Here is a 15,585-nt window from a genome sequence, read left to right as displayed (position 1 = left end):
GTAGGTCTACAGTGCAGTAACACCAGTCTGAACACTAGCCTGAGCTGAGCTCCTACTTCAGCTCAGAACAGACTGCTCTAATAGGAATAATTAAACTCCAGAAGTGGAAAAGGAAGAGCCACAACTCTAAAGAGTGCAGCCATCACTCACTGTAAGGTAAGAACAATTTAGGCCAGAGAAAGAGAATAAAAAAGCATGTCTATAAAAAAATGTTGCAAGGAGAAAAGGAATGGAAACATCCCTTCCACTCACTGCTCTCTGTGATAAGGCCCAAATATTAGCAATGCTGAAGAAGAGTAGAAAAATCTCCAGAGAAGCCTCTAGAAAAGTTCTATCTATCTATCTACCTATCTAAACAGTGAAGTCAATGATAAACCCTACAGTTAATATCAGTCCAAACAATGCCAATGCTATTAAACAAAACAGTGCTGGCAGAATGCCCACCAAGAATTCCCACCAAAAATAACTTTCTCCTACTTCTTTGCAACAGGGAAGGACTATACATGTCTGTACAGAAGACCAAGGGCAAGGAAAAAGACGACAAAATAGAAGACATTATGTTGTGTAATTCTGAGAAGCTACAACTCAGTACATGGTGATAACAAACTCCAATAACAGAATATCATAAAGTAGGTTTCTATGCAAAAGGCAGTGTCAGAAAACCTCATTTTGATTATTTCCTGTCTCATCAGCTGTGCATTTCACATGGAAAAAGTTCACACTTACACACGACTACCAGCTGCCCCACAATGACTTGCTGAACTAGTTATTAGAGTTTATGAAAAAGTTATAAACTGCTTTGATGTATTAGAAGTTTAAATAGTATTTATCACCACATTTTAATTATCTCATGGAAAAATCTTGATCTTTCATTGTAGTATGGACGTTACATTTGCAATGTCAGTCATAGGTTATGAGGAAGAAACTCCACTTCTCCATCTCAAGAGGAGAGCTGTGGTACTCCAAGTATGGTTGAGTGGGAGCACCATATTAAAAAGCATCCTTCACTATAATTAAAAAATCATTATTGCCGCTGTGCATTCCAGTAATTTCTGCTTCAGTGTTCCTCCCTAGCAAAATTCTTATTGTTTAACAAGAGCATCTGATGTCTGTCACAGAGAACTCTCTCACAGATTTTCCATATTCTTTTTTCTGCTTCCGGCATATTTAACATGTAGTATTAAATTGCACAGACACAAGGTTAGCTTTCTGGTTTCCCAGATCTACCTATTCTATAAGTAGACTTAGGAACCAAAATAATGTAAAATTCAAATTAGTATTTTATCTACTAAATGAAAGTGTAATGTTGGAAAAACAAGAATTTCAGTGATTATTACAGAGGAAGATAACTGATTTATAATTAAATTGCAATACTGATTTCAGGCAGCATAAATTTCTTCTGAAAAGATGCTGTTGTTACAGGTGGAATAGAAGTAATTGGTCACAAAGATACCTAAGAGCTACTGATCTCTTTGATATATTTTCTGGGTTGTGCTTCTAGAGCAAGTTCATATAACCAGAGCATGTTCTATAAGGAAACACTTGGGCAAGTTTCCTCAGGTTATGTATCTCAAGAGAAAATGTGTCTTATGATATATCATTTTGATGTTATTTCACAACACCTGTAAGAATGTATAAAAGAAACTTCTACTTTTCCCCTTGTTTTGTTTCTTGTAGGACAGGCTCAGGAATTTAGAAGTTAAGGCCAGACAAGATTTTTCTTTAGTGCCCATTTTAAAAGCAGTGCTTGACATTAAATTTTAGCACAGAAGGCACTGGATGGGTATGAGGAGCCATGGATGCCTGAGGAATTTATCGGGTCTATATTTTTTTCCTATGACATTTTAGTCAGCATAGAAAGAGATCTGCTTCTTTATGTTCTACACCGAAGGCAACAATGCAGAAGTGAATGAATTGGACTCTGCCATTAAAGCATGACTTCCTTAAGCATTACAGACTTTTCTGTTAGAAACAAGAAAGTTGCCCAGAGGACTGGCTAGAATTGGACTCATTTCCAATAAACTTGTTTTCCCTGATTGGACATGCTGTCTTTCCCGTAGTGGGCAAACTATTTGCTTCATTGGCTTAAAACGTTAATAGAATCATAGAATCATAGAATAGTTAGGGTTGGAAAGGACCTTAAGATCATCTAGTTCCAACCCCCCTGCCATGGGCAGGGACACCTCACACTAAATCATATCACCCAAGGCCTCGTCCAACCTCGTCTTGAACACTGCCAGGGATGGAGCATTCACAACCCCCCTAGGCAACCCATTCCAGTGCCTCATCACCCTAACAGGAAAGAATTTCCTTCTTATATCCAATCTAAATTTCCCCTGGTTAAGTTTAAACCCGTTACCCCTTGTCCTATCACTACAGTCCCTAATGAAGAGTCCCTCCTCAGCATCTCTATAGGCCCCCTTCAGATACTGGAAGGCTGCTATGAAGTCTCCATGCAGCCTTCTCTTCTCCAGGCTGAACAGCCCCAACTTTCTCAGCCTATCTTCATACAAGAGGTGCTCCAGTCCCCTGATCATCCTTGTGGCCCTCCTCTGGACTTGTTCCAACAGTTCCATGTCCTTTTTATGTTGAGGACACCAGAACTGCACACAATACTCAAGTGAGGTCTCACAAGAGCAGGATCACCTCCTTTGACCTCACACTCCTTTTGATGCAGCCCAGGATACGGTTGGCTTTCTGGGCTGCAAGCGCACACTGCCGGCTCATGTTCATTTTCTCATCAACAAATACTCCCAAGTCCTTCTCCGCAGGGCTGCTCTGAATCTCTTCTCTGCCCAACCTGTAGCTGTGCCTGGCATTGCTCCAACCCAGCTGTAGGACCTTGCACTTGGCATAGTTAAACTTCATGAGGTTGGCATCAGCCCACCTCACAAGCGTGTCAAGGTCCCTCTGGATGGCATTCCTTCCCTCCAGCGTATCAACCGAACCACACAGCTTGGTGTCATCGGCAAACTTGCTGAGGGCGCACTCAATCCCACTGTCCATGTCGGCAATGAAGATGTAAAACAAGACCGGTCCCAACACCAATCCCTGAGGGACACCACTCATTACTGGTCTCCAGCCGGACATTGAGCCATTGACCACAACTCTTTGTGTGAGGCCATCCAGCCAATTCTTTATCCACCAAGTGGTCCATCCATCAAATTGATGTCGCTCCAATTTAGGGACAAGGATGCCATGTGGGACAATGTCGAACGCTTTACACAAGTCCAGGTAGATGACATCAACTGCTCTACCCCTGTCCATCAGTTCTGTAGCCCCATCATAGAAGGCCACCAAATTGGTCAGGCAGGATTTCCCCTTAGTGAAGCCATGCTGGCTGTCACCAAGCACCTTGTTGTTTTTCATGTGCCTTAGCATGCCTTCCAGGAGAATCTGCTCCAAGATTTTGCCAGGCACAGAGGTGAGACTGACTGGTCTGTAATCCCCTGGGTCATCCATTTTCCTCTTCTTGACAATGGGGGTTATATTTCTCTTTTCCCAGTCATCGGGAACTTCACCTGACTGCCATGATTTCTCAAATATGATGGCCAGCGGCTTAGCAACTTCATTCCCCAGCTCCGTCGGACCTGCAGATTGAGCTCATCAGGACTCATGGACTTGTGCACGTTCAGATTTTTAAGATGGTCTCGAACCAGATCCTCTCCTACAGTGGGCACAAGGTCTTCATTCTCACAGTCCCTGTATCTGCCTTCCAAGACTTGGGTGGTTTGGTCAGAGCCTTTGCCAGTGAAGACTGAGGCAAAGAAGTCATTCAGAACCTCAGCCTTCTCCAAATCCTGTGTAGCCAGCTCTCCCGAGAGCTTCCTGAGGGGGGGCTACATTCTCCCTAGTCTGTTTTTTATTTGCTATGTACTTGTAGAATCCCTTCCTGTTATCCTTAATACCCCTAGCCAAGTTTAATTCTAACTGGGCCTTAGCTTTCCTAACCTGGTCCCTAGCTTCCCGGACAACATCCCTGTACTCTTCCCAGCCCGCCTGTCCTGCTTCCACCTTTTATAAGCCTCTTTTTTTCCTTTGAATTTTCCTCAGGATCTCCTTATCCATCCAAGGAGTTCTCCTGGCCCTCCTGCTGCACTTCCTTCTAGTTGGGACGCAACACTCCTGAGCTTGCAGTAGGTGATCCTTGAATATCAACCAAGAGTCTTGGGCCCCCCTGCACTCTAGGGCTGTATCCCATAGAACCTTCCTAAGCAGGTTCCTGAAGAGGCCAAAGTCTGCTCTTTTGAAGTCCAGGGCAGTGAGCTTGCTGCACGCTCTTCTCACTGTCCTGAGGATCTCAAATTCAAGCATCTCGTGATTGCTTCATCCAAGGCTGCCCTGGAGAGTCACATTTCCAAGGAGCCCTCCCTTGTTGGTGAGCACGAGGTCAAGCATGGCACCTCTCCTTGTCGGCTCCTCTATCACTTGCACAAGGAAGTTGTCTTCCACACAATCGAGGAACCTCCTGGATTGCTTGTGCCAGACCGTGCCATCCTTCCAACAGATGTCAGGGTGGTTGAAATCACCCATGAGAACAAGAGCCTGCGAGCGTGAGGCTTTTCCTATCTGTCTGTAGAGTGCTTCATCCGCAGGTTCTCCTTGATCAGGTGGTCTGTAACAGATCCCCACAGTAATGTCTCCCATAGCTATATTCCCTTTAACCCTGACCCACAAACTCTCTGAACAGAACACATAAAGACAACTTTTGTGTTGCACTTTTCAAAGCATTCAGGGCTAGAGAAATAGTGCCAGATCCTTTCAGAATATTCAGGTAGTGAATTAGCATTTCAGGATCTTCAGTATCAGATCGTGTAATGAATTTCTAACATATATTATATGAATACGGGAGCTCATATCACAAAAGATGAATGCCAACTGAAAAATATCTGCCCACTAAAATTCTTCTGGATATTCATCCAGTTGTCTTGGGATCCCTTTTCAGAAAGTCAGAGCTAATGCTTAGATAAGTAAGTTTTGGCTTACCAATATATTCAAAGAACTTGCAAATCTTACTACAATCTGCCACAAGCCTTCAACATTGCCATGGAGGAATTTATGCTGGATTTGAGACCCCATAACAGCCGGTCTATTGGCCAGTGACATCAGAACCAGAGGGATTCTATTATATGCTATCAATTTATTAATTAATATGGAGCTTTATCTGCATCTAAAGGATGAAGAGCTGTCCTGGGTTCAGCAGTAGCAGTCATTTTTCCCCTTCTTGGTAGCTGGTGTAGTGCAGTGTTTTGACTTTCAGCTCGGGAACAGAGCTGATAACAAGGATGTTTTGGTTTGGCCAAGGACTTTGCGAGCCTCATGCTCTGCCAGGGGGGAGGGGAAGCCAGGAGGAAGCAGAGACAGGACACCTGACCCAAACTGACCAAAGAGGTATTCCATACCACAGCACGTCATGCCCAGGATGTAACTGGGAGTTAGCTGGAAGGGCTGGGAGACTGCAGGGTTGGAGGAGGTATCGGTCAGAGCTTGGTCGGGCTTGGGGGGCGAGTGATCGGTCAGCTGGTGCTGAGGTGTTGTATTCTCTTCCCTTGTTATTTCCTTTATCATTATTATCATTGGTGGTAGCAGTAGTGATGTGTGTTATACCTTAGTTACTAAACTGTTCTTATCTCAACCCGTGGGAGTTGCATTCTTTTCGATTCTCCTCTCCGTCCCTCCGAGAGCAGGGGGAGGGCAAGAAAAGGGGGGGAAGTGAGCGAACGAATTACCTGACTAGGTTTAAACCACGACAAGAGCTAAATAGTCATGTCCTCTGAGCTGCTAGCAGAAGGAATAATCTGCAGCCAAAAGTTTTCCTATGTTAGGGTTACTGGAATAGAGTCACAGAATCATAGAGTCATTTAGGTTGGACAAGATGTTTAAGATTATTAGGTCCAGCTGTTAACCTAGCACTGCTAAGTCCGTCTCTAAACCATGTCCTTATGTTCCTCATCTACATGTCTTTTAAACACCTCCAGGGATGGCGATAATCACCAAAGCAGCCTGTTCCAATGCTTGACAACCCTTTCAGAGGAAAAAGTGCTCCTAATACCCAATCTATCACTCCCCTGGTGCAACTTGAGTTCATTTCCTCTTGTCTCATTGCTTGTTATTTGCGAAAAGAGACAAACATCCACCCTGCTACAACCTCCTTTCAGGTAGCAGTAAAGAGCGATAAAGTCTCCCCAAGCCTCCTTTTCTCCAGGCCAAACACCAGTTCTCTCAGCTGCTCCTAATCAAACTTGTGCTCTAGACCCTTCATCAGCTTCATTGCTCTTCTCTGGACCCATCCCAGCGCCTCAATGTTTTTGCTGTAGTGAGGGGCCCAAAACTGAAAACAGGATTTGATGTGCAGCCTCACTAGTGTTGAGTACAAAGGGACAGGCACTTCCCTTGTCTTGGTGGCCATACTATTTCTGACAGAAGCCAGGTGCTCTTGGCCTTCTTGGCCACCTGGGCACAACCTCGCTCATGTTCAGCTGGTTGTTGAACAACACCCCCAGGTCTTTTTCCTCCTGGCAGCTTTCCAGCCACTCTTCCCCAAGCCTGGAGCATTGCATGGGGTTGTTTTGACCCAACTGTAGGACCTGATACTTTGCCTTGTTGAGCCTCATGCCATTTGGCCACATCCCATCGATCCAGCCTGCCCAGATCCCTATGTAAAGCTTTCCTACCTTCAAGCAGATCAACACTCGCACCCAGCTTGGTGTCGTGTAAATTTACTGAGAGTGTACTAGATCCCCTTGTAAAGATCTTTGATAAAGATGTTAAACAGAACTGGTTCCAGTACTGAACCCTGGGGAACACCACTTTTGACTGGCTGCCAACCAGATTTAACTCCATCCACCAGCACTCTTTGGGACTGGCCATCCAGTCAGCTTTTTACCTAGCAAAGCATACGCAGTAATAGCTCTACATCCAACACAAAGGAAAACTACATGAACAGTAGAGCTTCTGGTAGTTCACCAAGCAAGATGAGATATACTGGCAAAATGGTATTTTTATGGGTGTAACTGAATCTCTTCTAATAAACTTTGTCAAAACTGCTTCTTTATTTAAGAGTCCAGGCTGAGGTGAGACCTTCTGACAACCTCAAAAAGACATACAAGGGAATAGGTAAGTTTCCTCGGCCATTCTGCTTAAGCTAGGTCCAACAAAAATAGAGATTATTTACCTTAGGGAAACTACTGTATTAAAAAGGAATATGGAATTTTCTAGATTCTTTGTAAATAGAGAAATACTTTGGTAAACTACACTCTTCTTACCTAATGTTTTGACAGGGTCAGAATAGTCCGAATCTGTAAACTGTCCTTTAACATTAGTTGCTCTGAACTTAAATCTGTGAAATAAACCCAAGAATAATAATGAAAATAAGTTTACGTTCATTTTATTTAATTTCACTTAGAAACTAAAAGCCATTTGTTAGTTTTAGTATAACATAAACTGGAATCATTATTCACCTGCTAAAGAGACATTATGACAGGCATCAATGACTCAGTGTCAACAGATCTTAAATGTATAATCAAACTATTGATTACTTATCTCGAGTTTGAGTTTATTTATTTTAAGAACACAGTAAGCACCTATTGGTACCTGAAGCATTTTAAAAAAAATTGTCTCCCATGTTCATGCTCAGCCAAAAAATTTAAAATCAGAGATACGTGAAAGTCACTTCAATCTCCACCTTTGCATAATCGAACTACACATTTTGTATATTTATATAAATGCATATTTCACTTAAATCTTTCTCTGGGACAAACATAGAGACAAATGTACTTACAGGTACTGCTTTCTTGGTTTCAGTGGGCCATTACATATTTTGTCTTGACTACCTGGTATCATACAGGTAGTATCAGCACCTATGACATATATCTCTTCTTTGCCACTCAGATCTTCTTTTCCTTCTATACATGGTGGGTTTGGAAAACCTTCATTTGTAAAATATGGTCTTGGTCTGTTGAAGTAGGCATCATACCACTTAGTAACATTCCCATCATGCTGACCTATTGTCAAGAAAAGGAAAAATCAGATACAATTTGCATTCTAACCAGACTTATTTAAATAAATTAAGTAGGAAACATATTTTAAGAGCTATCAATGCTATTTACACAACCAAGTCTATAAATGTATTTGCAATTGAACCCAGATTTCCTTATTATCAACACTATCTACATTTTGTTGACTCAGAGTAAGTCAACTAGAAACTTCCAGGGGCAGTCTCGTAGATGACCTCTGCCCATAGAGGATATCTCTTGTACAAGACTTTGAAACTGAGCATAGATAGCAAAGACAGTGAAAAATGCTTCCTCTGAAGACAGTGAAGACTGCTTCATAAATGAAATTACTATATTTCCATAAGTGAAGAGTACCCAGCAACTCAGAAGAATAAACTTTAAAATGTTGTTTAACATGGTATTTGCATATCAATCAGCTCAAGCGAAATTTCACAGCAATAGCTACAAAGTAAATGCCTGTAGGATCAGTGCTAAAAGGCAAAATTCAGAAAAAGGTGAGGGACTTAATGTGCATTCACTTAATGTGGATGCTTTACTTCTATACTTTGAAAGTAAGCAAAACAAATTAATTAAATACCTGGAATTTGTCCTTATTAGGTAAAGTAACCCTGACTATATGATGTCCTATCATGAAACTCCCACTCACATTGGTGGGCAGTCACTCAAAAGAGTATTCTGGCATTGTTCTTATGTCCATACAAGGAAATACACATTCTAACCCACAGTCTACAGAAGGGATTTATATAAATTCCTTTTCCCTGTTATGAAATGGGAACATCAACTGCACATGACTGCAGTTGATGTTTTACATTTACAGGCAACACTAATAGCAACAGAAGAATAACCTTGTAATAAAATGTTTCAGATTTATTTATCTTTCAAAAATGTCAAATGTATATTTTTTTCCCAAGGAAATTGGAAATAAAGAGATGTAATGAAAACAATAGGCCCAGAATAACACTGGTGACTTAAAACAGCATGGATGACTCTTAGTTGTCAAGCATTCCCAAAATCCAGTACTCGGCCCACAGGTCTTGCGAAAGACCTTTGCTCTAATTACTGTTGCCACAGCTAAAGTGACTTTGTTTATTGCTTTCTAACGTGAAATTACTGAGACCCAAGAAAAGAAACACAAGAGAAAAGACAAACAACCTGAAGGTAAAGAAATAAAACACCTTGAAAACAGATTTCAAGAGAATTTATAAAATTCTACCTCCAGCTTCCACAACAAGAACTTGAATCTTCTTGATAGGACCATGATCATCACTGTAATAACATACTGGCATTCTGATCGTCATTGTTGTGTCTGTGACGAGTAATGCCCCATTGGTGTCATAAACTGGTGCTGGCTTCTTTTTAGGTCGTGGCGGTTCTGTTTTTAAACAAAGATATACCACAGAGTTTTGCTCAGGCACATAGCTGTGCTATGCAGGACAAATCTTCAGCATATTTTCACGACAACCTAATGTCCTGCTTAATGCCTTAAGCCTCTACAACCTGTGTTCTAATAAATAACTCTTCATATCAGTTTTCCATTCAAAGAGAAAACAATAAAAAGATCGAGTCTCAGTTTTTCAACAAATTTCAATCAATGACTATTTATTTCCACAACTGTGACACTGTATACTTCACAATAACTCTGCGATATTCTTCTAAGCTGTTCGCTGATGGTAACTAAAATACTGAAGTCAACATGATTGCTTCACCGAGTCTGCACATGGTTTAAACTATCATTCAGATACAGATAGCATATGATCAGTGACAGGGAGCAAAACTGAGCACTGCAATAAAAGTCCATTAGTTCTGTCTTCCCATTCCTACATTATGCAGGCTCTATATAATACACAAAGGCACACAGCTGTATAGTCATAGGTAGAAAAGCAATTTCTTCAGCATTTATAGAGATTTCAGCTAAAGGATACTTTATGAGACATACCCTTGATATCCATGGTTATTTTCAATTGAATTTTTGGCCCTGCACCAGCACCGTTAATTGCATATACCTTAAAAAAAACAAACACTTTTTAAAATTAGTATTTGCAATAGCTTCAATGTGGCCAAATCTGGATATATTTGAACCAACAATGAATGGTGAAACACTCTTCTTGTCATTCACACTTTGCTAGAACTTACTTCATATTTATTTACAATCCTAAATTCAGTAACACTTCATCGCTTGTAATGTAACTCTTACAAAAAGGAGAAAAACAAGCCCACTTAAAAGAGTTTTGTTGCCTTCTCTCATGTTCTAGTCTCTGATTATTTGAAAGGACTTCATGCACACACTCCTAGCAAGCTCCCCTTGCAGCACTGGACCTTTCATCTGTGCCAAATGAACAATGCTAGTAGTGGAATTAAGGGACAGATTTAGTCTTGTACCTGCATAAATATGTCACAGGTTGCTTTGCTAGCACATGAACTGGTGGTCCAGAGTACAAAGCTAACCATTGATGATGTGTCTTGCTCCCACTCACTCTGCCCTCTTGATTGCTCCCATCATTCCTCAGACTTGTCTCTCTTCACATGTCAGCTAACACATGCCAGATTCATGCCCCAGCTAACACTATGAAAATTTCATATTTAGCCTAGGTTTGAGCTCCCTCTTCAGATTAATTTCTCATTCTCAGAGAAAAAATTCCAAAGAAAAAGTATCAGTTCTTACACTGACATTATAGGTATGTCCTCCTTTTAGTCCTTCTATCATGGCAGTGACTGATTGATCTGTTTTATCAATCACACTAAGGTTGTGGATCTGGATGGCAGCAGGGTCATCTTCATTGTAAACCATAGCTTGATACACCTGAATATTTCCATTTGATTCAGATGGTGGCACAAATGTTACTTGGAACTTTGTTACTTCATCTGGTATCTTCTGAAATGTTATGTTGTTAGGTGGATCTTCAGGCACTGAAATGAGTATTTCAATGAACTACATAATCAGTTTACTACTATTATAATTAGAGTAAAACCTGAAAAATTACAAATTATATTTTTGCATATCGCTATTATTTTATTGGTACTCTCTGCTTTTATTAAAAATATCTCAAATACTTAATACATATATAAATATTTATAAAACAAATAAAAAGCTAAATGCTTATTGAAATCCTATTCTTTGCGATAGCATTTAATAACAGAAATATTAAAAAAAATTATTAAACCACCCTCAGCAGTCTCAGAGAAATTTCTTCTTATTTTCTACTCAGAAAGCCTAAAGGCATCATTATACCTTGAAAAACATCCGGGGTAAACAAATCCTTGCACTGGTTGACAAGCAAGAAGCAAGTGTTAGTCTTGAATATCCTTTTGTGAATGCCCCCTGTCAACAGCAAGCTGCCTCCCAACATATAAACAAGCCACCATGCTCCTGAGAGCCTTTGCTTATCACAGCTAACTCCAGGAAAAAACTTTCCACTAGCTGATGCCTAGACACAAACACAACACATATTTTTCCCAAAGACAGTTTTTGTCAAACACTTATTCCAGTAGCCTATTCTCAGGACAGCAAAGGTATAAATCACTTTCCCAATACCCCTATCTGAAAGAAAAGGCTGTAACATTCTTTCTAGTCAGCTAAATTATTTATTGCTCTACCTGAGCAGACAAGTATGTAGCGTGACCTCTAAATAGTGAAATCAAGAAACTGAAGGTAAACACATTCCCTCAGCCACGGATTTAAATTCAATTGCCTTTATTTTTTTTCCAGTTTTTTTTTACACCAGCTAACTAATGCTTACTCAGGCTTCCCTGGAGTCTGTGTAAACTGGTCCTAACTCAGCAATATGCTAAATTGTACAAACCAAATGAAACAAGATATGGAAAAAATAACTGTTTCTCTCTAAAGTTACTGCACCTCCTAATGTATCACATTTTTACATAAGAGAATGGGCTACCAAAAAAGATAGTTTGCAGGCCAGACCCAGCTACCACCTGATTCAATATTCATTCATTTTTCCACAGTAAAGGGCCATATCAGCCCCTAGGGACATAAACAGGCCATGAAATTCTTAGAATGTAATGTATTAAAGGCATTAGCGAGATAAATATATACACTCATACATAAATATATACACTCATACATTATACACACACACTCATACCATTACGGACATCAGATTTTCATATGTCAAAGGAAAGATAAGTAATAAATCATTGTGTAGTAGGTCTAGATTTGAAATTAAACTGAGTGTAAAGCTGAAAAAGCTGACCTCGCTAGAGATAAGGCAATTATAGTTTTTACACTGTTGATAATTAGTTTGAATGAAACAAAATTTCAGCATCTTTTCAGAAAATACTTTTTTGTTGTTTGGAATGTTTGTTTGTTTAAATATCCTCAATGAACAATTCAAAAGGGTCCTTTCCAACCCTAACTATTCTATGATTCTGTGAAAAGCAGCAAAGATATTAGACAGAGCAAAACCAGGGACTATATATGTAAACCTAGGACTGTAACTCCCCAGGGACATATGTTTATATATACTTAAGCAAATGCTATCTACTTTTCTGTAACACAGCCTCTCAGTGTCATGAAGTCCTTACACGGTTCCTCACTCTCATCTCTCAGTTTTATTTCTCTGAGTAACTTAACAGCATCAGCAGCTTTTTTCACCTTAGTATCCATCTCACTCTCTAGTTTTGAAGTTGTGGAACAGCTGACTTGAGCACAGATCCCTCTGGGCCTTCACTAGCAACCTCCTTCCAATGTGAATACACAGATCATGTCCTCAAGTCAGTACAGGTACCATTTATAAATGGTAGGATTCACTTCACTTATTTTTTTTTATGTTGAAATTTTGCATCAAGACCAAAGACATTGTATGGAGTTTTCAATACTCTCTTAAGGAAACAGTTACCTCCACAGGGGGAGTCACCCCTTCCTAATACAGATATATACACACGTTAATACAGATAGGACCTCTTTTCATTGACATTGTAGAAGTAATCTAGATGGCTGTATTCCATTCATCCATTATGGGAAGCAAATAAAGATCTCTGCATTACTAAGGGTAGGTCTTAGTATTTATCACCACCACATTTTTTTGTTGACTGTCACCTTTTTAAATATTAAAGAAAAAATACTGTTGAGAACAAATCTGCATTAAAAATGCATCATGTGTTCAAAACTCATTTATTTGGCAGATGAAAAAAAAACCTGCAAAGTTTAATTCATGTGAAGTAAAGAAAAATACAAACCTGCTTCAAAAGTGGAGACAATTACTGGAGAACTAGCCTTGCCTTCATGGAGTGCAGCATTAATATCCCCCGTAAAGGCTATAATTACTACAGAATACCTTGTAAATGCTTTTAAATCAGAAATTTCTAAGACTTTACTCTCATCATTTGTCTTCAGAAATTGAGCTTTATAATTGTTATTATCTACCTGTAAAATAATAATAAAAAATATTTCAAGACTTGAAGCAGTCAAAAGCAGGATATTACTATTTGAACACTTCATTTAACTTTTATTTTTCAACTTTTCTAACCATTTGTATAGAAGGATTGACAAATGCACTCTAGGTACCAAGACTAAGAACTTTCACAGGGGATTACACTCCCATCTCACCCATGTGTTCCCTCTCTAGCACTTCATGTAGTTAGGATTAATGTTTGGTACTGTCTTCCACCAAACAAACATGAACCATTTAGTAGATACTGGGCGAGGGGAGCTCTAGTGACCTGAAATGGGAATCTAACTGGGCAAAGATCCAGAGGATGAACAGCTATATAGCAGGAAACTGTTTGGAATATAAGTTAAGAAAAAGAAAATTGAGCAGCAATATATAAAGTTGATATGATTGCAGAAAACACAATTCCGCCTGGGATTTATTAACAGAAGCAGTATTTATTAGACAGTGGGGAGGGACTAATTCTCACTAGAAAGGCTAAAAGGCAGAATAATTTGGGTTCAATCTAGAAAAGAGAGAATGGTAGAAAACATAGTAATGACTTCAAAATATAAAAAAGGATGTTACTAAATTGAAGATAATCCATTGTTTCTGGATTTCATGAAAACACAAATAGAAATTTTATTTGCACCAAAAAAAGATTAGAATTAAGAATGACAGAACCTGCAACGATATACCTAAATATGCAACTAAAACTATGACTATTTAGTTGAAAACCAGAACAAGCTATTGAGGGTTGTTGAGCAATTTCAGCACTGGAAATTTTTAAGAACAGCATAATGAATCATTTGTGAGGAAGACTTCAGGTACACTTTTTTTCTGTGTCAAAGAAGGATATGGACTGGACTATGTCCTGGGATCCCTATCATCCCTACATCTCAAATAATCTGTAGTTCTGTGGAAAAAACTGCTGTGCTGGCCTTTATATCCAATTAATCTTCTAATGTTAGTTTAAAAAAGGATACAAAGGAAAAAATGGAAGCTTTTCTAGTATTTGATTAGGTATCGCTTACAAAATTATTTTTATATCTATTCCCACTACTTCAGTTAATGAAGTTTTCATTATTGCTTCTTCAGTGTGTAATTTGAAAGAGAGGGTTAGGTAGTTGTACAGTAGCTTTCCCACTGGATGAAATCTGTATTAAATGCAGCTGCTAAAACATTAGAATAGTTCAGGCATAGCTTTTATTTGACAGATATGCATATATCCCTATGAGATTTAACCTGAACTAAACTTTCTAATGGATGAAACAGACATTAATTTCCTGGGAGGGCAATTAAGAACCGAAACACTTTTTTCTATGTGACTGTGAAAAACCTGGCATATAAATATTTATACAAGAGCTAAGCACAATCATAGCACTACATCATTAAATGCATTTTTGCTCTTCCTGAAGTTTAATGGTTCATCTTCCTTATTCATTTTCAGTAATGTTTTGTTCAGGACTACTTCTAATTATAGTAGGCAGCAAGACAAACTAAAACACGACTTGAAGGAACAATAACGAGAGAGTACTTTTTAGTTTTTCTGATCTATAAAACTGCAAGAAACATCCTAGTAATTAAAACAGAACTCTACAACATTCACTAATAAATACTAATTATTACCTTTTAGGAATAAAGACATAGCCAGAGTAGAAATAGGAAATTATTCTGTTCTATGAGCCAATTTTTATAAATCCTTAGACACTCAGTTGAGAATTAGAGTAAAGTTGTACATACACAAAATCTGTGGAATTTGGAGTCTTCATAAAAAATTGTCCACTGGGACAATAAAATGTATACTCAAATTTTCACTGAAAAAGATAGTGACAGCTTTATTGGCCTTTAAGAAGAAATAGATTTGTCTACTGAGATTATCTAAAGAACTGACACCTGTAGTTACTGATTATTAAACAAACAATGTCTTATTACAAGGAATCTCTAAACATAAAGCTAGATATCTGAAATATGTTTGAAACAAACCAATGAACAACTTCCTAAAACCAAAACCAAAACCCTCCAAATGGAGCATTTGAAACAGGTTTTTAAGTTCCTTCCAAAAGCTGGCAGGCTCTCACATGAAATATTCCATAGTTCTTCTTACATCAGGAGTTTTACTATAACTTATATTGATAAGGTATTTACAACATTTTCATAGTGTAGAATCAGGTAACACCCTGTTT

At 39.0% G+C, this 15,585-nt stretch overlaps 1 protein-coding gene across 6 annotated transcripts in view; it reads right to left on the bottom strand.

Annotated features, from left to right (window-relative positions):
• PTPRQ (protein tyrosine phosphatase receptor type Q) overlaps nucleotides 1-15,585 on the bottom strand; it is a 134,583-nt gene that overhangs the window by 26,814 nt on the left and 92,184 nt on the right. For 5 of the 6 annotated variants that reach the window (XM_062613835.1, XM_062613836.1, XM_062613837.1 and 2 more), the window contains exons 45-50: nucleotides 13,209-13,395; nucleotides 10,678-10,922; nucleotides 9,952-10,018; nucleotides 9,229-9,387; nucleotides 7,781-8,003; nucleotides 7,266-7,339 (exon numbers count right to left, since the gene is read on the bottom strand). In XM_062613835.1, the coding sequence (XP_062469819.1) occupies nucleotides 7,266-7,339; nucleotides 7,781-8,003; nucleotides 9,229-9,387; nucleotides 9,952-10,018; nucleotides 10,678-10,922; nucleotides 13,209-13,395 (955 nt within the window). Of the gene's footprint in view, nucleotides 1-7,265; nucleotides 7,340-7,780; nucleotides 8,004-9,228; nucleotides 9,388-9,951; nucleotides 10,019-10,677; nucleotides 10,923-13,208; nucleotides 13,396-15,585 lie in introns of those variants that run through there. The other variant, XR_009963869.1, reaches the window with a different exon arrangement.

This window comes from Pezoporus occidentalis, unplaced genomic scaffold (assembly GCF_034315485.1).
Source record: "Pezoporus occidentalis ecotype Australia unplaced genomic scaffold, CSIRO_AGI_Poc_V1 ctg17, whole genome shotgun sequence".
Lineage (NCBI taxonomy): Eukaryota > Metazoa > Chordata > Aves > Psittaciformes > Psittacidae > Pezoporus > Pezoporus occidentalis.
Note: the sequence above shows the minus strand (reverse complement) of the source record. Positions and strands in the feature narration are given on the sequence as shown.